General features: G+C 49.5%; 2 protein-coding genes and 1 non-coding gene across 5 annotated transcripts; 2 read left to right on the top strand and 1 right to left on the bottom strand.

Moving 5' to 3' along the window:
- Positions 1 to 54: 54 nt before the first annotated feature.
- On the bottom strand, positions 55 to 1,776 carry SERF2 (small EDRK-rich factor 2; the record flags this gene model as incomplete). Of its 2 annotated transcripts, none has more annotated exon segments than NM_001251924.1 (3): positions 55 to 524; positions 1,017 to 1,125; positions 1,718 to 1,776. In NM_001251924.1, coding segments are annotated over 3 exon segments (513 nt in total). In that variant the 5' UTR covers positions 1,725 to 1,776.
- Positions 341 to 440, top strand: MIR1282-1 (microRNA mir-1282-1). Its single transcript, NR_035631.1, has one exon. It is a non-coding gene; the product is annotated as a microRNA mir-1282-1 (primary transcript).
- A 14,869-nt stretch (positions 1,777 to 16,645) lies between the features above and the next one.
- ELL3 (elongation factor for RNA polymerase II 3) lies at positions 16,646 to 21,563 on the top strand. 2 transcript variants are annotated; one of them, NM_001246499.1, is given in 12 exon segments: positions 16,646 to 17,051; positions 17,186 to 17,380; positions 17,606 to 17,641; positions 17,999 to 18,111; positions 18,227 to 18,428; positions 18,540 to 18,625; positions 18,769 to 18,844; positions 19,383 to 19,560; positions 19,638 to 19,680; positions 19,803 to 19,974; positions 20,818 to 20,862; positions 20,940 to 21,550. In NM_001246499.1, coding segments are annotated over 11 exon segments (1,194 nt in total). In that variant the 5' UTR covers positions 16,646 to 17,051; positions 17,186 to 17,248; the 3' UTR covers positions 21,051 to 21,550.
- Positions 21,564 to 21,691: the final 128 nt, after the last annotated feature.

Raw genomic sequence — 21,691 nt, 5'->3', positions numbered from 1 at the left:
GTCATTCCTCCAACCCCATCCCCCCAAGTCCCCAGTCAAACCAGGCGCTCAAGGAATTACAAAGCTACTTTTAATACTTTGGGGTGAGCCCCACAGGAATAAAAAACACTGGGAAGGGGTAACCCCCTCACCCCCGGGAGTGGCCCAGGGGGAGAGAGGCTACCTGAGGGGAAGGAAGCACAAAAGGGACCCGCTGCAGACTCAGGGCAAAGGGAATGCCATCGGTGCTGGGACCTGTGAGCACTACAGGAGGAAACGCGAGCGTGGTGGGACTGGCTCCAGGCACACAGGCGAAGGGCAAGAGGGTTGGACACGAAGCCACAAAGCTACTTGGGTTCCTCCTTCTTCTCGTTTGCCTTTTTCTGCTTCTGCTGCATGATCTCCGAGTCCCTGGGGGTAGAGATGATGGGGCACTGGGAGGTACCAGAGGGCAAAAAGGACAAGATGCAGGGGGATGAAGGGCACAAAGGATAAGATGGAAGTGGATGGGACTAAGTTCAGCGTTTGGCTGCTGTACTCCCACCCTAGGAGAACAAGAGGAAGAGAGCTGAGGCTCAAAAGGCGACCAGTCTCCATCTGGCTGTTGCCCAAGGGGTCAGAAGTCTGGTGACACAGGCCCAAGGCTCTCTATTCTGTATTGAGTACCACACCCAGCAACACCAGTGAGGAGGTTGGGAGAAGGGAGGAGAACCGAACAGCAAGGAGGGCCAAAAGTATTGGGCTGCCGTAACCACAACTGTATTTGAAATGTGAAGCTCCCTGCCCTTGCCCTTAAGGTCAGACCCAGGGACGCTCAGAAATCAGACTGAGGGCAGGCGCCCGCCCCCGTCCTTTCCTGTAAGGCTGTGAGCTAACAATTTGGAGGGTGGGGAGGGAATAAAACCCTAGAGGAAGCAATGCACTCTGCTCCTCACGACTAGTCCACATTCAAGCCCTGAGGTAGCTCTCTTTCCTGCTATAACCCTTGGTCTAACCCAGGTCTCCACCGTCCCTTTCCCTCCCCTCCCTGGGGCTACCTCTGCTTGCGGGCGGCAGCAGAAAGCCCGTCATCTCGGCGCTTTCCCTTAACCGAGTCGCTCTGCTTTTTCATATTCTTCTGGCGGGCGAGCTCACGCTGGTTACCGCCTAAGGAAAGAAAATTAAAGGTGAGACGCGGGGGCCGCTCTGCCCACACACCGGCGACCCTTCTACCCCAGCGCGGCCAGCAGCAGGATCCAACGCCACTTCAATCTCCGGGCCCCGACAACGGCCCATCGAGGCCCAGGCTGCTTGGGGTAGGGGGGAGTGGCGAATCTGCCACGGGCCAGGTCAAAATGCGGACTGGAGAAGGGAGGTCCCAAGGGGCCAGCTGGAGGCGTGTTTTGGGGCGGCGTGGGGCCCAAACAGCTGGCGAGGTGTGTGTGGACGGTTTGGGTCTCCGCGGGGGATGGGCTGGCTTGTGGAGTAGGGGGCTCTAGGCCTATCACAGGGGCGCTGGCCTTCTCCTCACACCGCGGAAGATCCGGGAGGGCCTATGCCCAACCCGGGAGGGTGGTCCCGTGAAGTAGCCGTGGGCAAAGGGCTCGATTTCCGGGCACCGAGTGTGAGGGTGACTACAGAGCGCGCCCAGAGAAACGCCTCGCTAGGGAAGCTACGGAAGGTCAAAGCCGGCGCCTTGCCGGTGGTGTTTAGGGTGAACGGAAAGAAAAGGGCAAGGAGAAGGGGGCTCGGTGCTCACGGGTCATGGCGACGGCAGCGGCTCCAACCTGCCTCCGTTACGTCCCCTCGTTCTGTCGGACGTTGCAGGTCCCGCCCCTTCTCGCAACGTAGCGCAGTCGTTCCTTTCCTCCCCGCCCCTTCGCGCCCGGGAGCCGGCTCCCATTGGACAAGAAAAAGCACGTGGATCCACGGGTCGTGTTTGAGCCGGGGTGGGTAAGTGGCGGAGGGTCGCAGGCGGAGCGCTCAGCGTGGGGCGGGGCTTCCCGAGTGAGACGTAGGGACGGGCCTGGAGAAACTAGGCCGGGTCACGTGGGCAGGGTGGGGGTGGAGGGGTGCGGCTGGCGATGTGGCGCTCCCGCGGGCTCGAGCACGTGACCGTGCAGAGTGACCTCATGCGGGGACAGTTTGGGGTACTGACAAAGTCGCCCTGAAAGAACGCCCGTAGGCAGAGGGCGGGGTTTCAGCCAGTTCTGTGTTACGAGTACTCTACTACTAAACTTGTTCTTACTTAGGACCACCTCTCAGCCACTTATTTGGACACGAGTTGTTCACAGCTCGCTTAAAATCAAGTACAAACACAACTTCAGAAACCCGCTTCTACTCCCATTGTCCCCTTCCACGCCCCTTCACTGTAGAAAATCGCAGCAACATCTGGTATTTCCTAAAACTCTACCCTGTTCGTTTTCCCCCAGAAACTTTAAATGTGAACATGCAGCTTGGAAGTATTGGAGGACTCCAAAAGTCACAGACTATGGAGTTGGATCAGTGGCTGAGATTAGATAATTCACATATTCGCTTTTCTCCTCTGGAGCTTTTCTCACTGTACCATCGCCACCAGCCACCCGGTTTTGTATTAAGACCCTGGAGGGCCGGGCGTGGTGGCTCACGCCTGTAATCCCAGCACTTTGGGAGGCTGAGGCGGGCAGATCAGGTCAGGAGTTCGAGACCAGCAGCCTGACCAACAATGGTGAAAACCCGTTTCTACTAAAAATACAAAAATTAGCCGGGCGTGGTGGTGCGCCTGTAATTCCAGCTACTTGGGAGGCTGAGGCAGGAAAATCGCTTGAACCCGGGAGGCGGAGGTTGCAGTGAGCCGAGATCGCGCCATTGCACTCCAGCCCAGGCGACAGTGCGAGATCCCGTCTAAAAAAAAAGAGTTAATAAGAATTAGCCGGGCGTGGTGGCGGGCGCCTGTAGTCCCAGCTACTCAGGAGGCTGAGGCAGGAGAATGGCGTGAACCCGGTAGATGAAGCTTGCAGTGAGCCGAGATCGCACCACTGCACTCTAGCCTGGGCGACAGAGCGAGACTGCGTCTCAAAAAAAAAAAGAGTTAATAAGAAAGGCTGGGCAAGGTGGCTCACGCCTGTAATCCCAGCACTTTGGGAGGCAGAGGCGGGTGGATCACGAGGTCAGGACATCGAGACCATCCTGGCTAACACGGTAAAACCCCGTCTCTACTAAAAATACAAAAAAAAAAAAAAAAAAAAAAAATAGCTGGGTGGGGTGGCAGGCGCCTGTAGTCCCAGCTACTTGAGAGGCTGAGGCCGGAGAACCGTGTGAACCCAGGAGCAGGAGCTTGCAGTGAGCCGAGATCACGGCACTGCACTCCAGCCTGGGCGACAGAGCCAGACTCCATCTCAAAATAAATAAATAAATAAATAAACAGTTAATAAGAGACACCCAAGCTGGAGTGCAATGGCGTGATCTCGGCTCACTGCAACCTCTGCTTCCTGTGTTCAAGCTATTCTACCACCTCAGCCTCCCGAGTAGCTGCGATTACAGGCACCCGCCATCATGCCCGGCTAATTTTTGTATTTTTGTTTTTCTGGAGATGGGGTTCCATCATGTTGGCTAGGCTGGTCTGGAACTCCTGACCTCAGGTGATCCGCCCGCCTTGGCCCCCCAAAGTGCAAGGATTACAGGTGTGAGCCACGGTGCACAGCCACAATTGGGTATATCTTGATGAGCAGAGCATATTCCTATAATCATGAAAGATACAAAGAGAAAAAAGCTCTCTCACACTTTCTCTCTCTCCCTCTCCCTGTCTGCCTCTCTCTCTCTAATATCCATATATGTATTTATATGTCTGTCTATATATATGAATTTTTGGGTTTTTTTGAGACAGTCTTACTCTGTTACCCAGGCTGGAGGCTGGAGTGGCATGCTCTCGGCTCACTGCAACCTCCACCGTCTTGGATTCAAGTGATTCTCCTTTCTCAGCCTCCTGAGTAGCTGGGATTACAGGCACCCGCCACCACGCCCGGATAATTTTTTTTTTTTTTTTTTGAGATGGAGTCTTGCTCTGTTGCCCAGGTTGGAGTACAGTGGTGCGATTTCGGCTCACTGCAACCTCCACCTCCCAGGTTCAAGCAATTCTCCTGCCTCAGCTTCCCGAGTAGCTGGGCCTACAGGTGCGTGCCACCACGCTCGGCTAATTTTTGTATTTTTTAGTAGAGACAGGCTTTAACCATGTTGGTCAGGCTGGTCTCAAACTCCTGACCTCAGGTGATCCACCTGCCTCGGCCTCCCACAGTGCTGGGATAACAGGTGCAAGCCACTGTGCCCGGACTGTATTTTTTTTTTAGTAGAGACAGGGTTTCACCATGTTGGCCAGGCTGGTCTCGAACTCCTGACCTCAAGTGATCCACCCACCCCAGCCTCCCAAAGTGCTGGGATTACAGGCTTGAACCACCACGCCCAGCCTATATATGAAAACTGATCATGATAATAGCTTTAAAGGAAAATAACAGATTCCACGCAAGGATGATATTCAAAATGTTTCGCAGTGCACACAGCTTAAGCACTGACCCATAAAAACAGATGTCAGTGTAATTTGAATGAAGACTCTGTGAACAATTCCACCTGGTATGAAGTAACTAAATAGTACTGCTGGTGCTATGAAGGGAGTACACCTGTGGACTCTGTAGACTTTAATTTTGATTAGGGAGGTGAAGTAAGTGATATTTGAGCTAAAGCAAAAAGATGAGAAATTAGCCAAGCCCAGGAGGGAAGGGCAGGGAGAACATTTCAGGAGGGAACAGCACTTGTGAAGGCCCTAAGGCCCTCCTCCCTCAGGTCATCCCATCAAGAGCCACAGGATTATTGTGTAGGTAAAGGGCAAGTCACTAATGCCTAATGAGCAGGGTGGTGTGAAACTAGGTCAGATAGGGAGGTAGGGTTGTGACAAGATCCAAGTTACTACTGCTAATATAACTACTAGCTAACATCAGGTGGGTTTTTATTTGGTACATTTAGTGTACTTTTCTTTTTTTTTTTTTTTTTAGGCAGAGTCTCACTCTGTCGCCCAGGCTGGAGTGCAGTGGCGCCATCTCGGCTCACTGCAAGCTCCGCCTCCCGGGTTCACGCCATTCTCCTGCCTCAGCCTCCCAGGTAGCTGGGACTACAGGCGCCCGCCACCACGCCCGGCTAATTTTTTGTGTTTTTGGTAGAGACGGGGTTTCACCGTGTTAGCCAGGATGGTCTTGATCTCCTGACCTCGTGATCCGCCCACCTCAGCCTCCCAAAGTGCTGGGATTACAGGCGTGAGCCACCGCGCCCGGCCCTAGTGTACTTTTCTTATTTGAGCCTTACGATGACCTTTGGAGGTGTCATTATCCCCCTCCTACTGATTTAGAAACCTCGGCCCTGGCAGGTTAAATAACTTTCTCAACGAAACTGAGATAATAAGGGGTGGATAATAAGAGTCTAACCCAGCCTGTGCTCTTCATTAGCAGAGTGTAAGCTTTGAAAAGATCACTTTACCAGTAGAGAATGGATTACAGCAGATGAATAGAAATGAGGAGACCAGTCAGGAGACTATCACAGGCAACAGGCTCTAGGTCTCAGTTTAAATGTTACCTCATGGAGGGTGCAGTGAGCTATGATCACGCCACTGCACTCCAGCCTGGGTGACAGAATGAGACCCTGTCTCAAAGAACAAACAAATAAATAAATATTACCTCAGAAGTGGTTCTCTACAAGCAAGGCACTAAAAAGCTGGTTGAAGGCTGGGCACAGTGGCTCACGCCTGTAATCCCAGCACTTTGGGAGACCGAGGCGGGCCGATCACGAGGTCAGGAGATCAAGACGATCCTGGATAACACAGTGAAACCCTGTCTCCAGGTTGGGCATGGTGGCTCATGCCTGTAATCTCAGCACTTTGGGAAGCCGACAGGGAGGATCCCTTGAGGCCAGGAGTCTGAGACAAGCTTAGGCAATATAGTGAGACCCCGTCTCTACAAAAAATTTAAAAATTAGGCTGAACGTGGTGGCTCATGCCTGTAATCCCAGCACTTTGGGAGGCCTAGGCAGGCAGATCTCTTGAGGTCAGGAGTTCAAGACCAGTCTGGCCAACATGGTGAAAACCCATCTCTACTAAAAATACAAAAATTAGCCAGGCATGGTGCACATACCTGTAATCCCAGCTACTCGAGAGGCTGAGGCTAGAGAATTGCTTGCACCTGGGAGGAGGAGGTTGCAGTGAGCCATGATTGCACCACTGCACTCCAGCCTGGGTGATAGAGTGAGATACCATCTCAAAAAAAAAAAAAAAAAACTAAAAATCTAGCCAGGTGTGGTGGTGTGTGCCTATAGTCCCAGCTACTCGAGGGTGTGAGGTGGGAGGATGGCTTGAGCTCAGGAGGTTGACACTGCAGTGAGCTGTAATCATGCCACAGCACTCCAGCCTGGGCAACAGAGCAAGACCCTGTCTCAAAAAAAAAAAAAATTCTGGCTGGGCAAGGTGGCTCACGCCTATAATCCCAGCATTTTGGGAGGCTGAGGTGGGCAGACCACCTGAGGTCAGGGGTTCAAGAACAGCCTGACCAACATGGTAAAACCCCCGTCTCTACTAAAAATACAAAATTAGCCTGGCATGGTGGCGCATGCCCGCAATCCCAGATACTCGGGAGTCTGAAGCAGGAGAATCACTTGAACCCAGGAGGCAGAGGTTGCGGTGAGCGGAAATCGCACCATTGCATTCCAGCCTGGGCAGCAAGAGTGAAACTCTGTCTCAAAAAAAAAAAAAAAAAAAAAAAAAAAAATTCTTCCCCTCCAGCCTATACTCCAAGAGTGGTACTGAATGGCTAAGTCAATCAAAGTAAACTAATCCCTTTTAATATTGATTGGTTTAAGAACCCAGGCCTGGCCGGGCGTGGTGGCTCACGCCTGTAATCCCAGGACTTTGGGAGGCCGAGGCGGGCTGATCATGAGGTCAGGAGATCAAGACCATCCTGGCTAACACGGTGAAACCCCGTCTCTACTAAAAATACAAAAAATTAGCCAGGCGTGGTTGCGGGCGCCTGTAGTCCCAGCTACCTGGGAGGCTGAGGCAGGAGAATGGCGTGAACCTAGCAGGCGGAGGTTGCAGTAAGCCGAGTGGAGCGCCACTGCACTCCAGCCTGGGCCACAGAGCAGACTCCGTCTCAAAAAAAAAAAACAACGAACCCAGGCCTAAGCAGATTATTTTGTGGTATTCACCTGGTAACAGTTATTGGTTCAGGAGTGAGCATGTGGCCTAAATTAGCCTGATCAGACCAAAGAGAAGGACTTTTTTTCCATTGCTAGGGTGGTGACAATGCTGTTTCCCATTGACATGAATGAGGAAACACATAGCCCATACTGCTCCTGGCAGCTCTAGTCTATCACCTAGAAGAGAGCCAGCCTTAGGTTGAAGCAAATGAGTAGCAGAAAGAATCTTGGTACTTGGTCATGCTGTTGGACCACTAGATACCTCAACTGTAACATTTGTTCTACATTGAGTTTCCTGGTGTGGGAACTACCATATTGTTTTGTTGGTTTAAGCTACCTTGAGTCAGATTTCTGTTACTTCAGCCAAATACTTTTAATCAAACACAGACAAGAGAAACAGCATATACCAAGGCCCTGAGAGGGGGATAAGCTTGGATAATTAGATGAACTTAGGCCTTACATAATGAAATGGTCCAGTCAGATTATCTTAAAGTGTAGGCAGCTCTTTCCATGCGTACCAAACGTCAACCAGCTTTTTTTTTTTTTTTTTTTTTTGAGACAGAGTCTTGCTCTGTGGTCCAGGCTGGAGTGCAGTGGCATAATCTCGGCTCACTGCAAGCTCCGCCTCCTGGGCTCATACCATTCTCCTGCCTCAGCCTCCCGAGTAGCTGGGACTACAGGCACCCGCCACCACACCTGGCTAATTTTTTGTATTTTTAGTAGAGACAGGGTTTCACCGTGTTAGTCAGGATGGTCTCGACCTCCTGACCTCATGATCTGCCTGCCTCAGCCTCCCAAAGTGCTGGGATTACAGGCGTGAGCCGCTGTGTCTGGCCTTCAACCAGCTTTTTAGTGCCTTGCTTGTAGAGACGAATATAGAGCCAAAGATCACCAAGCATTGGAGAAAACAGTCCTAACATAAAAATAGACCCCAAAAAAACACAAGCAGAAAATTCAGTCTCATGGCTGGGCATGGTGGCTCATGCCTATAATCCCAGCACTTTGGGAGGCCGAGACGGGCAGATCACTTGAGGTCAGGAGTACAAGACCAGCCTGGCCAACATGGTGAAACACAGTCCCTACTAAAAATACAAAAATTAGTGGGGCGTGGTGGCATGCACCTGTAATTGCAGCTACTTGGGAGGCTGAGGCGCAAGAATTGCTTGAACCCAGGAGGTGGAGGTTGCAATGAGCTGAGATCAAGCCACTGAACTCTAGCCTGGGTGACAGAGCAAGTACCTGTCTCAAAAAAAAAAAAAAAAGAAAAGAAAAGAAAAGAAAGAAAAAGAAAATTCAGTCCCAGAGGATACAGAAACAATTCAGTTGCAAGACCACAAGAAAATCGGAGACACAGGACTATAAATAGTATTCTTTGAGAGAGAGGGTATTGAACAACAATAGGGAGTTTATAAAAACAGATATTCAGAAAACAGCCAGGAGTGGTGGTATGCACCTGTAGTCCTTAGCTACTCAGGAGGCTGAGATGGGAGGATTGCTTGAACCCAGGAATTCAAAGTTGCAGTGAATCGTGATCTCGCCACCATACTCCAGCATGGGTAACAGAGCAAGACTATGTCTCTTAAAAAAAGGAAAAAATAAAAGAAAGAAAGAAACATTCAGGCGGGGCACGGTGGATCACGCCTGTAATCCCAGCACTTTGGGAGGCTGAGGCAGGTGGATCATTTGAGGCCAGGAGTTGGTGACCCACCTGGCCAACATGGTGAAACCTCATCTCTACTAAAAATACAAAAATTAGCCGGGTGTGGTGGTGGGCGCCTGTAATCCCAACTACTTGGGAGGCTGAAGCAGGAGAATAGCTTGAACCTAGGAGATGGAGGTTTCAGTGAGCCGAGATTGCTCCACTGCACTCCAGCCTGGGCAGCAGAGTGAGACTCTGTCTAAAAAAAAAAAAAAAGTAATAAATAAATAAATAAGGGCAGAGCACAGTGGCTCACGCCTGTAATCCCAGCACTTTGGGAGGCTGATGTGAGCAGATCACCTGAGGTCATGAGTTCAAGACCAGCCTGGCCAACATGGCAAAACCTTGTCTCTACTAAAAATACAAAAATTAGCCAAGCGTGATGGTGGGCGCCTATAGTCCCAGCTACTTGGGAGGCTGAGGCGGGAGAATCACTTGAACCCGGTAGGTGGAGGTTGCAGTGAGCCAAGATCGCGTCATTACACTCCAACTTGGGCGACAGAGTGAGACACCGTCTCAAAAAAATTAATTAGGGCCAGGCGCGGTGGCTCACACCTGTAATCCCAGCACTTTGGGAGGCTGAGGCAGGCGGATCACGAGGTCAAGAGATCGAGACCATGGTGAAACCCTGTCTCTACTAAAAATACAAAAAATTAGCTGGGCGCAGTGGCGGGTGCCTGTAGTCCCAGCTACTCGGGAGGCTGAGGCAGGAGAATGGCGTGAACCCGGAAGGCGGAGCTTGCAGTGAGCCGAGATCGCGCCACTGCACTCCAGCCTGGGCGACAGAGTGAGACACCGTCTCAAAACAAACAAACAAATGAATTAATTAATTAAAATAAATAAATAAAACAAAAATAGAGGGAGGTCACAGAGTGCCCAACCCAAGAAATGAGAAAAGCTTGACATCACCACACATCAGAGTGTCAGAATTAAAAAGATCCTAATGGCTTCTGAGATAAAAAATAGTTCATATACAAAGGATGAAGAATCAGAATGGCTACAGACTTGTCAGCAGCAACACTGGAAACGAGACGACAATGGGGCAATGTTATCAAATACCTGAAGAGAATAGGCTGGACTCAGTTGTTTATGCCTGAAATCCTTACACTTTGAGAGGCCAAGTCAAGGGAATCACTTGAGACCAAGACTTTGAGACCAGCTTGGGCAACATAGGGAGACCCATCTCTACAAAACTTTTAAAAATTAGCCACATGTGGCCAGGTGCGGTGGCTCACACCTGTAATCCCAGCACTTTGGGAGGCCAAGGTGGGCGGATCACAAGGTCAGGAGTTTGAGACCAGCCTGGCCAACATGATGAAACCTCGTCTCTACTAAAAATACAAAAAAAAAAAAAAAAAAAAAAAAAGCTGGGCGTGGTGGCACGCGCTTGTAGTCCCAGCTACTCCAGAAAGCTGAGACAGGAGAATCACGTGAACCCAGGAGGTGGAGGTTTCAGTGAGCCAAGATCACATCACCACACTCCAGCCTGGACGACAGAGGAAGATTCCATTTAAAAAAAAAAAACAAAAAAAAATTAGCCAGATATGGTGGTGTGTGCCTGTAGTCCCAGCTACTTGGGAGGCTGAGGTGGGAGGATTGCTTGAGCCAAGGAGGTTGAGGCTGCAGTGAGCTATGATTGTGTCACTGCACTCCAGCCTGGGCAACAGGGCAAAATTCTGTCTCTTAAAAAAAATTATGAAGCCAGGCATGGTGGCTCATGCCTGTAATCCCAGCACTTTGGGAGGCCGAGGCCAGTGGATCACTTGAGGCCAGGAGTTCGAGACCAGCCTAGCCAACATAATGAAGCCCCGTCTGTACTAAAAGAATATACAAAAATTAGCCAGGCGTGGTGGCACATGCCTGTAGTCCCAGCTACTCAAGAGGCTGAGGCACAAGAATTGCTTGAACCCAGAAGGCAGAGGTTGCAGTGAGCCGAGATCATGCCACTGCACTCCAGCCTGGGCAACAGAGTGAGACTGTCTCAAAAAAAAAGTTGGCCGGGCGTGGTGGCTCACGCCTGTAATCCCAGCACTTTGGGATGCCAAGCTGGGCAGATCATGAGGTCAGGAGATTGAGACCATCCTGACCAACGTGGTGAAACCCTGTCTCTACTAAAAATATAAAAATTGGCTGAGTGTGGTGGCGTGTGCCTGTAATCCCAGCTACTCGGGAGGCTGAGGCAGGAGAGTGGCTTGAACCCGGGAGGTGGAGATTGCAGTGAGCTGAAATTGTGCCACTGCACTACAGCCTGGTGACAGAATTAGACTATGTCTCAAAAAAAAAGCCAGGTGTGGTGGTGCGTGCCTGTAATCCCAGCTACTCAGGAGGCTGAGGCACGAGAATTGCTTGAACCCAGGAGGCAGAGGTTGCAGTGAGCCGAGATCACGCCACTGCACTCCAGCCTGGTGACAGAGCGAAGACTCCATCTCAAAAAAAAGAAAAAAAAAAGTTATGAGAATAAAATAAAGGTATGCAAAGTCTCAAAGGATTTGTCCAAAAGTTTCCTGAAAAGAATGCATGGTGGATAAATCCTTTGAGGCTTTGCACCAAAATGAGGGAGTAAGCCAAGAAAAAAGTTACAGGATCCAGGAAAAAGTGTATCTGACACAGGAGGTAAGTGAAGGAAATCCTCCAGCTGAGATAGAAGGGAGATCCCAGGATAATAGCTTTGCAGCCGACCTAGAGAACAATCATTTCAGATTGGAGCAGGAGTATGGAGGGCTCTGGAGCCATATATCTTAAGAAAAAATGGAAACTGATAAAATTGATAAATTATCTGATTGTATTTGGTTATACTAAGAGGAGAGTTATACTCCTAGAAGAGGGTATGAGAATGAATTGGTAATAAGTACATAGGTAACTAAGCAAACAAAAAAAAATGCATAATTATTAATTGGTGTAGAGGAACATACAAGAAGGAAAATGTGAACATAATATGGTAAGTGTCACAGCTTGCAAATAACATTTACATACTCCTAATAATAGAAACATTCAATATTGATATAACAAAAATAACATTACTACATTAGGAGGATGGAGAGAGAAAGTACATGCATATTTTGGGGGCAGATGAGAGTTAAATCCTCATTTTAAAAATAGAAGTAGGGTCGGGCATGGTGGCTCACGCTTGTAATCCTAGCACTATGGGAGGCCGAGGCGGGCGGATCACCTGAGGTCAGGAGTTCAAGACCAGCCTGGACAACATGGTGAAACCCCGTCTCTACTAAAAATACAAAAATTAGCGGGGCACAGTGGCATGTGCCTGTAATCCCAGGTACTCGGGAGGCTGAGGCACCAGAATTGCTTGAACCCGGGAGGCAGAAGTTGCAGTGAGCTGAGATCGCACCACTGCAGTCCAGCCTGGGTGACAAAGCAAACTGTGTCTCAAAAAAAAAAAAAAAAAAAAGAAGAAGTAGGACCAGGTGCGGTGGCTCACACCTGTAATCCCAGCAGTTGGAGAAGCCGAGGCAGGTGGATCACTTGAGTCCAGGAGTTCGAGACCAGCCTGGGCAACATGGTGAAACCCCATCTTTATTGAAAATACAAAAATCAGCCAGGCATGGTGGCATGCCTATAGTCCCAGGAGGCTGAGGCAGGAGAATCGCTTGAACCCAGTAGGCAGAGGTTTCAGTGAGTCGGGATTGTACCACTGCACTCCAGCTTGGGTAACATAGTGAGACCTTGTCTCAAAAAAAAAAAAAAGGAAAAATGCAGACATAAACAATAAGTTTTTCTTTTGTTGTTTGTTTGTTTGTTTGTTTTTGAGACAGACCTTGCTCTATCTCAGCTCACTGAAACCTCTGCCTCCTGGGTTGAAGTGATTCTCCTGTCTCCTCCTCCCGAGTAGCTGGGACTAAAATTAGTCACCGCTCCCAGCTAATTTTTGTGTTTTTAGTAGACATGGGATTTCGCTATGTTGGCCAGGCTGGTCTCGAACTCCTGACCTCAAATGATCCACCTGCCTCGGCCTCCCAAAGTGCTGGGATCACAGGCGTGAGCCACCGTGGCTGGCCAACAACTCAGAAGCTTTTCAATTGAGTGCTGTTCTGAATAGTGTGATAAAATCTTGTGTCCTCCCTCTCCATCCCACCCAGGATGGCAATCCTTCCTTTGTCCAGTGTATCCACACTGTAGGCAACACCCACCCACTAATCACTTAGTAGCCATCTCAGCTATCAGAGCGTATCACAGTGTTTATATGCAAGCAACCCTTATTTTACTTAATAATGAGCCCAAAATGCAAGAGTAGTGTTGCTGCCAATTTGGCTTTGCCAAAGAGAAGCCATCAAGTGCTTCCTTTAAGTGAAAAGGTAGAAGTTCTCAATAAGGAAAAAAAAAAATCTTATGCTGAGTTAGCTAAGATTTCAGGTAAGAACAAATCTCCCCTATTCGTGAAATTGTGAAAAAAAGAGAGAAAAACTCATGCCAGTTTTGCTGTTGCACCTCAAACTGCAAAAGTTATGGCCACAGTGCATCATTAAGTGCTTAATTAAGACAGAAAAGCCATTACATTTGTGGATGGGAGACATGAACAGAAACATGTTCTGATTGGCATTATTCAGGTTCAGTATTATCTGCAGTTTCAGGCATCCACTGAGGGCCTTGGAACTTCCCTGAAGATAAGGGTAGACTACTGTATGAGGTATCTACGGTAGTCAAATTCACAGAAACAGAAGGCAGAAGGGTGGTTGTTGCTAGGGGCTGGGAGGAGGGGGAAATCGGGAATTGTTAAATGGATATAGAGTTTCAGTTTTCCAAGATAAAGAGCTTTGGAGATTGGCTGCAGGGCGATAGGATAGGCGATACTTAACACTACTGAACCATACACTTAAAAACAGTCAAGATCGCAGGGCGCAGTGGCTGACGCCTGTAATCCCAGCACTTTGGGAGGCCGAGGTGGGCGGATCACGAGGTCAGGAGATCGAGACCATCCTGGCTAACATGGCGAAACCCCGTCTCTACTAAAAAAAAATACAAAAAATTAGCTGGGCGTGGTGGCGGGCGCCTGTAGTCTCAGCTACTCGGGAGGCTGAGGCAGGAGAATGGCGTGAACCTGGGAGGCAGAGCTTGCAGTGAGCCGAGATCGCACCATTGCACTCCAGCCTGGTTGACAAGAGCCAAACTCTGGCCTCCAAAAAAAGAAAATAAATAAACATTTTTTAAATTTGCAAAAAAACACAGGGGTTCATAAAGAAAAACAATTATATTCACATATAATTATCAAAATATTAAAATGTTTATGATGTAACTGATTTTTATCAATGTATTAAAGATCTAACAGCAAGTCTAATATCAATTATAATTACAAAGTGTGCTGAATGCAAACAATATTTAGATGTATCTTCAACACTTGTAATGTAAAATGAAAATATCTGTTATTTCTATTAGTAATAACATTGCAGTTACTGCCAGTACCAGTGATTTGTTGCCTACATTCATAATTAAAGGAGATGCTAAATTTCTGTTAAAAGTTAGTGAAAATACAGATGTAATTTTGGCTGAGCATGGAGATACTCATGCCTGTAAATCTCAGCACTTTGGGAGGCTGAGGTGGGAAGATCACTTGAGGCCAGGAGTTTGAGACCAGCCTGGGCAACATGGCAAGATCCTGTCTCTACAAAAAATTTAAAAAATTGCTAGGTATGGTGGCACACTCCTGTAGTTACAGCTATGAAGGAGGCTGAGGTGGGTGGACTGCTTGACCCCAGGAGTTCGAGGATGCAGTGAACTATGATTGTGCCACTGCACTCCAGCCTGGGCAACTGAGGGACACCTGCCTCAAAAATAAATAAATAAATAAATATGTAATTTTTTTTCCCTTCCAAGTTCACAGATTCCCTGAATTGTATGATCTGTAGGCCCAGGTTTAGAATCTCTGCTTCTCTAAGCCTCAGATTTATCATCAGTCCTTAGTGTTTGACACATTCCTAACTTATTCACTCTCTCACACTTACAGGCAACTGTTTCACACTATTTTCACACCTCAACCCCAATCACTCCTCCCTCATCCTCTCTCTCAGTTGCTTCCTACTTCACTGAGAAAAATGGAAGCAATCAGAAAAAAATTTTCAGACTCCCACCACATCTACCTAACCTCTACACTTACACCCACCTTCTCTGCCTATGGCCTGTTACCATAAACGAACTGCCCACACTCCTACCTTTAGGCTTTAGCCAATCCTGAATAGATCTCATGACCTCAAACCTAATCAAGGGCACTACTGCAGTAAATCTCCTACACCATCAAAATTTTGGAGATGTTCTAAAAATTATTTCCGTCAACATGGAACATGCTATTTCTCCCATCTTAAAACTTTTTCTTGATCCTATTTCCTCCACCATGACTCCTATTTCTCTGTCCCCGTATTGAGCAAAACTCAGGTTTCTTTTTGAGATGGAGTCTCACTCCAGCCTAAGCTGGAGTGGAGTGGCATGATCTCAGCTCACTGCAACATTCACCTCCGGGGCTCAAGCGATTCTCCTGCCTCAGCCTCCCAAGTAGCTGGGACTACAGGTGTGCGCCACCACACCCGGTTAATTTTTTTGTAGTTTTAGTAGAGACAGGGTTTCACCATGTTGCCCTGGGTGGTCTCGAACTCCTGAGCTCAGGTAATCCACCTGCCTCGGCCTCCCAAAGTGCTGGGATTACAGGCATGAGCCACCGCACCCAGCCTCTTTTTTTTTTTTTTTTTTTTGAGATGGAATCTGCCAGCGTGCCTGGCCTTTTTTTTTTTTCTTTTTTTTCTTTTTTTGAGACAGGGTCTCTCTCTGTTGCTCAGGCTGAAGTGCAGTGGGGAAAACATGGCTCACTGCAACCTGATTCATGGATTCAAGCGATCCTCCTGCTTCAGCCTCCTGAGTAGCTGGGACTACAGGCATGCACCGCCATGCCCAGCTAAGAGACCAGCTTTATCCATTACCACAACTGTTTATCAGATTAGGATATTGCCGCAGAGAAACAGAAATAGCACAGATTTTAAAGATCAACTTTATTGAAGTATAATTTACATACAAATTTTATGTGTATTAGCCGGGCGCGGTGGCTCATCCCTGTAATCCCAGCACTTTGGGAGGCCGAGGCGGGTGGATCACGAGGTCAGGAGATCAAAACCATCCTGGCTAACACGGTGAAACCCCATCTCTACTAAAAATACAAAACATTAGCCAGGCGTGGTGGTGGGTGCCCGTAGTCCCAGCTACTCGGGAGGCTGAGGCAGGAGAATGGCGTGAACCCAGGAGGCGGAGCTTGCAGTGAGCCGATATCGTGCCACTGCACTCCAGCCTGGGCGACAGAGCAAGACTTCGTCTCAAAAAAAAAAAAAAAAGTGTATTTTTTTAATGAGTTTTGACAAATGTATAGGTAAATATATTTGTAGTAGAGGACATTAAGGTTCCCGGGGATTGTGCAGGTCCAGGGATTTAACAGAGGGATCCTGTTTAGGAAACAGGACAACATCAGGGCTCTTGGGAAACATAATCAAACAGGAACAAGTGGAGACACCAAGGGCTGGCCAGAGGTTGGTGCTGGGGTTTCAGTGCACCAGGATCTGGCCCTCTGGAATGCCTGGCGACTTCATGGCAGCTCCTGGCCCTCCTCAGGGAGCGGTCTCACCACTCTGACGCGTGTTTAGGCCACGAGGTGAGACCTAGGACTGGGTTCTGGCTCTCTGCCCTGCAACTTTCCTGCCACTACCCGCGCCCGTATCCCTGCCCACCAACTGGGGGCGCTCCAGTCGGTGACAGCCAACTTTCACTGCTGCCACCACAACCGCAGGGCCCAATTACCTCTCTGTTAGAAGTCGGTTTCAGAGCGGTGGAACCGCGGGCGGGAAAAAGCCCAGGCGCTGTCTCGGGTGCCCCTTCGCGTCAGCCATCCTCTGGTCTCTCGGGTCTCCGAAGCTCGGGGCTAACTGGGCGCGAACCGCTGAGCCCGCCTACCAACCAGGCCCTTTCTCCCGCCCCTCTGCGGCTGAAACCCTCAAGGGGTTGCAGGTTCAGCTTTCACTTAGAGACAGCAACTCCAAATTCAGGGTCGCTGGGGAAACTAAGGCAGGACTGGGGACTCTGAGAGGTCAGACGCTGGTCGCGGACTCTTTCTCCCGAGAACTGGGGATAGCTCTTCCGATAGCCCAAAGCGATTCATGCGGATCCTAGAAGAAAGCGTCGAGGTCCGGGCGGTTGGCCGGTGAGAGCGAAGCGCCGCCCACGCGGCTGGGAAAGCTTGGGGTGGCGCTGGCGGGAGGTGGGGCCGGGGGCGGGTTCCTGGCGGAGGGTGGGGCAGACGTGGGTTACCGGGTGTGCCAACCAAACCCTGAACAGAGGAGGTGGCGGTGGTGGCCCTCGCCTGTGGCCCCCGTGCTGCTTGCACTCGAACTCGTCGCCATGGAGGAGCTCCAGGAGCCTCTGAGAGGACAGCTCCGGCTCTGCTTCACGCAAGCTGCCCGGACTAGCCTCTTACTGCTCAGGCTCAACGACGCTGCCCTGCGGGCGTTGCAAGAGTGTCAGCGGCAACAGGTACGGCCGGCCCCCTTCTTCTCTAGTCCCTGCCCCTAGGGACCTTGGGCCTCAGCCGGCGACCCTGGAGAAGGTGCAGGGGAGAGGGAGCGGCTTCCGCAAGCTCTGGCCTCCCCACCTCTCCAAGTGAAGCCCGCTAGGCAGGTGATCCCGGGCTCCGGACGCCGGATCCTGGGGACACCGCTTCACCTGCGCTCAACGGTCACATCTTCGCTCTCCCCGCAGGTACGGCCGGTGATTGCTTTCCAAGGCCACCGAGGGGTAAGTGCAAGCTCAGGGTGTGTGAGCGAGGTGAGGGCGAGGGAGCATAAACGTGGGCTGGAGGTGGAAGGTGCGGTCGGGGCCGGAGGCTGCGAGTGGTCACGGTCTGAGGTAGTTCCGAGAACTGAACTCCAAGTGGGGCGAGGAGGCTGCTGGGGTTGTCCCAGGGGGCTGTGGTTTGAGGGGACTGTACTGTTTCGGCCTCCTGGGGAACTCAGGCCCAGCTGCACCTGGTGTGCTAACAAGCCCTGTGGGACCCGTCTTAGTCTTACTTACGAACTGGCTCCCGGACGAGTGGCGGCGGCAGGAGGGGGAGGGGCTGACTTCATGGGGCTTACCGTCTCCTTCCACCCCCAGTATCTGAGACTCCCAGGCCCTGGTTGGTCCTGCCTCTTCTCCTTCATAGTGTCCCAGTGTTGCCAGGAGGGCGCTGGTGGTAGCTTGGACCTTGTGTGCCAACGCTTCCTCAGGTAAGGGGGAACAGGTAGCCGGCAAGAAAGGGTTTGTGGAAAGTGGGGGAGGGAAATGTGGAGAGGTGCTTAAGAGCTCTCCACCCTCCTATTTTTTTCCACCATCCCTTTCCAGGTCTGGGCCTAACAGCCTCCACTGCCTGGGCTCACTCAGGGAGCGCCTCATTATTTGCGCAGCCATGGATTCTATCCCAGCCCCATCATCAGTTCAGGGACACAACCTGACTGAAGATGCCAGACATCCTGAGAGTTGGCAGAACACAGGAGGCTATTCTGAAGGAGATGCAGTATCACAGCCACAGATGGCACTAGAGGAGGTGGGTGAGGCCAGAAATTGCAGGGAGTTGTGATAAGGTGGGGCAAAGCCTGAAGTCCAAGGTATCCCAGTACTCCAGGGAACCAAGTGCTCCTGCCACTTTCCCCACCAGGTGTCAGTGTCAGATCCACTGGCAAGCAACCAAGGACAGTCACTCCCAGGATCCTCAAGGGAGCACATGGCACAGTGGGAAGTGAGGTACTTTGGATGAGGTGGGACTAACATGGGAAGCTTTGGCATTGTCTTCCTTTCTAATCTCCACTCTTAAATGTTGTAATAAAAGATCCAGTTCCACCTCCTACCCTGGTCTTCATCTGTCCCATTCCCTTAAAATATCCTAGAAACCAGACCCATGTTCCAAACAGAGAACCTGTTCAGGCACTGCCTTCCTCTGCCAGCCGGAAACGTCTGGACAAGGTAAGTTAGAATGGCAAGGGCTTTTTTTTTTTTGTAACATTAATATAATTAAACAGTGGCAAAGACTATTTTGAAAAGCACTTTTAGTCAAGCTAAAATTTAGAAATTGGAAGCTCGTTATATGGGAGGAATTTTTTTAGAGACAAGGTCTCTCTGTTCCCCAGGCTGGAGACTCCTGGGCTCAGGCTATCCTTTTTTTTTTTTTTCTTATTCTCACTCAGTCACCTCAGGCTGGAGTGTTGTGGTATGATCACGGCTCACCACAGCCTTGAACTCCTGGGTTCGATTCTCCCTCCTCAGCTGGTGTGTGCCACTACACCAGGCTCATTTTTTAATTTTTTTGTAGAGATAGGGTCTCACTATGTTACCCAGACTAGTCTTGAAATCTTGGGCTCAAGCGATCCCCCCACCTGAGCCTCTGAAACGGTCAGGATTACAGGTATGAGCCACTGTGCCCAGCCTAGGAGGAATTCTTGAGAGAAGAACATATTTAGGAAGCTCTTGGCTGTTTATGTCACACAGATATTTTCCTCAACAGAAACGTTCAGTGCCTGTAGCCACTGTAGAACTAGAAGAAAAGAGGTTCAGAACTCTGCCTTTAGCGCCAAGCCCCCTACAAGGCCTGACCAATCAGGATTTACAAGAGGGAGAAGATTGGGAGCAAGAAGATGAGGACATGGACCCCAGATTAGAACACAGTTCCTCAGTTCAAGAAGGTGAGTTAATGAGAGGAGGGTAAAAATGCCAGTGGAAAAGACTTATAATCACTTGTGTTTTCTTGCTTCCTTCCTAGATTCTGAATCCCCAAGTCCTGAAGATATACCAGACTACCTCCTGTGAGTTCCTTGCTTTTTCCAATTTCATCAAGACTTGTTCATATATTAAGATACACTTCCTGGAAGCTGGGGGCTTTTCAGGGGCAATGAAATTGAAGGTGACAACTCTCTGCTCCTGGCAGGCAATACAGGGCCATCCACAGTGCAGAACAGCAACATGCCTATGAGCAGGACTTTGAGACAGATTATGCTGAATACCGCATCCTGCATGCCCGTGTTGGGACTGCAAGCCAAAGGTTCATAGAGCTGGGAGCAGAGATTAAAAGAGTTCGGCGAGGAACTCCAGAATACAAGGTAAGGACAGGACCCAGCCTGGCTTTCCAGCTTTACTGGCCATTAACCCCCTGCTAACCATCCATATACCTGTGTTTATAAAGTGACTAAGCAAAGTGACAAGGAAACCTGTTTGAAGGGAAAAATTAGTCTGTATCATTTGGTAGAATGAGAAGGGAAGTTACTTCCCTTCTTTTTTTTTTGGGACAGTCTAGCTCCGTCTCTTAAGCTGGAGTGCAGTGGTGCAATCTTGGCTCACTGCAACCTCCACCTCTTAGGCTAAAGCGATTCTCATGCCTCAGCTTTCCGAATAGCTGGGATTATAGGTATGTGCCACCATGCCCAGCCAATTTTTGTATTTTTAGTAGAGACAGGGTTTTACCATGTTGGCCAGGCTGGTCTTGAACTCCTGACTTCAAGTGATCCACCCACCTCAGTCTCCCAAAGTGCTGGGATTACAGGTGTGAGCCACTGCGCCTGGCCCCCCTCTCTCTCTCTCTCTTTTTTTTTTCTTTTTGAGACAGTCTCACTCGGTTGCCCAGGCTGGAGTGCAGTAGCGTGATCTTGGCTCACTGCAAGCTCCGCCTCCCGGGTTCACGCCATTCTCCTGCCCCATTCTCCTGCCGCAGCCTCCCGAGCAGCTGAGACTACAAGCGCCTGCCACCACGCCCAGCTAATTTTTTTGTATTTTTTTAGTAGAGACGGGTTTCACTGTGTTAGCCAGGATGGTCAAGATCTCCTGACCTCGTTATCTGCCTGCCTCAGCCGCCCAAAGTGCTGGGATTACAGGCATGAGCCACCGTGCCTGGCCGCCCCTCTCTCATTTCTTAATGTTGAACTCAGTGCTAGTATTTTCTGTTTCAGGTCCTGGAAGACAAGATAATCCAGGAATATAAAAAGTTCAGGAAGGTAAGACAAGGTCTGGGAACGGAAGCAAGGTAGAATGAGAATTTTTACTTTTTGACATGGATGCTTTTTCTCTGCAGCAGTACCCAAGTTACAGAGAAGAAAAGCGTCGCTGTGAATACCTTCACCAGAAATTGTCCCACATTAAAGGTCTCATCCTGGAGTTTGAGGAAAAGAACAGGGGCAGCTGAAGTTATCAAGGGAATTTTTGAGCCTCTGCTTAGTGAAACACAAAGGAACAAAGCAGCTATAAACTAAATAGAATGCAACTATCTGCTTTTCTTATGCTGACCACTGGAGTCCATGGTGGCAAGTAGAGAGCTGCTCTAGGTTCTTGAGGTTTGGTTTTCATTATTAACTTTTAGGGTATGGGCACTGTGCAAAGACTCCATAGCTGTGCCTAGGAGTCTAGGAAAAGTGACAGAGGCTTGGCTTTTTTACCTTTAGTTCAGCCAAGTCATTTTCAAGTCCTGAGAAATGACATCATCTTCAGGATAAAATAATGAGGACATTAGACAAACCAAACTAAGTGAATTTTAGCCTGGTAGCCTCCCTAAGGAAACAGTAATAATAACTTCTGATAAGAGTTAAAAGAACTTGTAGCATACCTGGATATAATGGGAAAGGGCCTGGGTGTTACCCATGTACTGAAAATGAACTGTTACCAACATGGCTAAAAAATTAAAACTGACTGCTTCTGTGTCCTTTGTGCAAGTTTATATGTTTCCCTTAAATCTTCCAAGGCAGATGGTTCTTAACCCTGGCTTTACATCTGAGCCACTTTTGGGGCTCTCTAAACAATTAGATCCCTGGGCCCCAGCCCAGATGTTAT

The sequence above is a fragment of the Pan troglodytes genome, chromosome 16, assembly GCF_028858775.2.
Source record: "Pan troglodytes isolate AG18354 chromosome 16, NHGRI_mPanTro3-v2.0_pri, whole genome shotgun sequence".
NCBI lineage: Eukaryota > Metazoa > Chordata > Mammalia > Primates > Hominidae > Pan > Pan troglodytes.
This window is presented reverse-complemented; position numbering and strand designations above follow the sequence as displayed.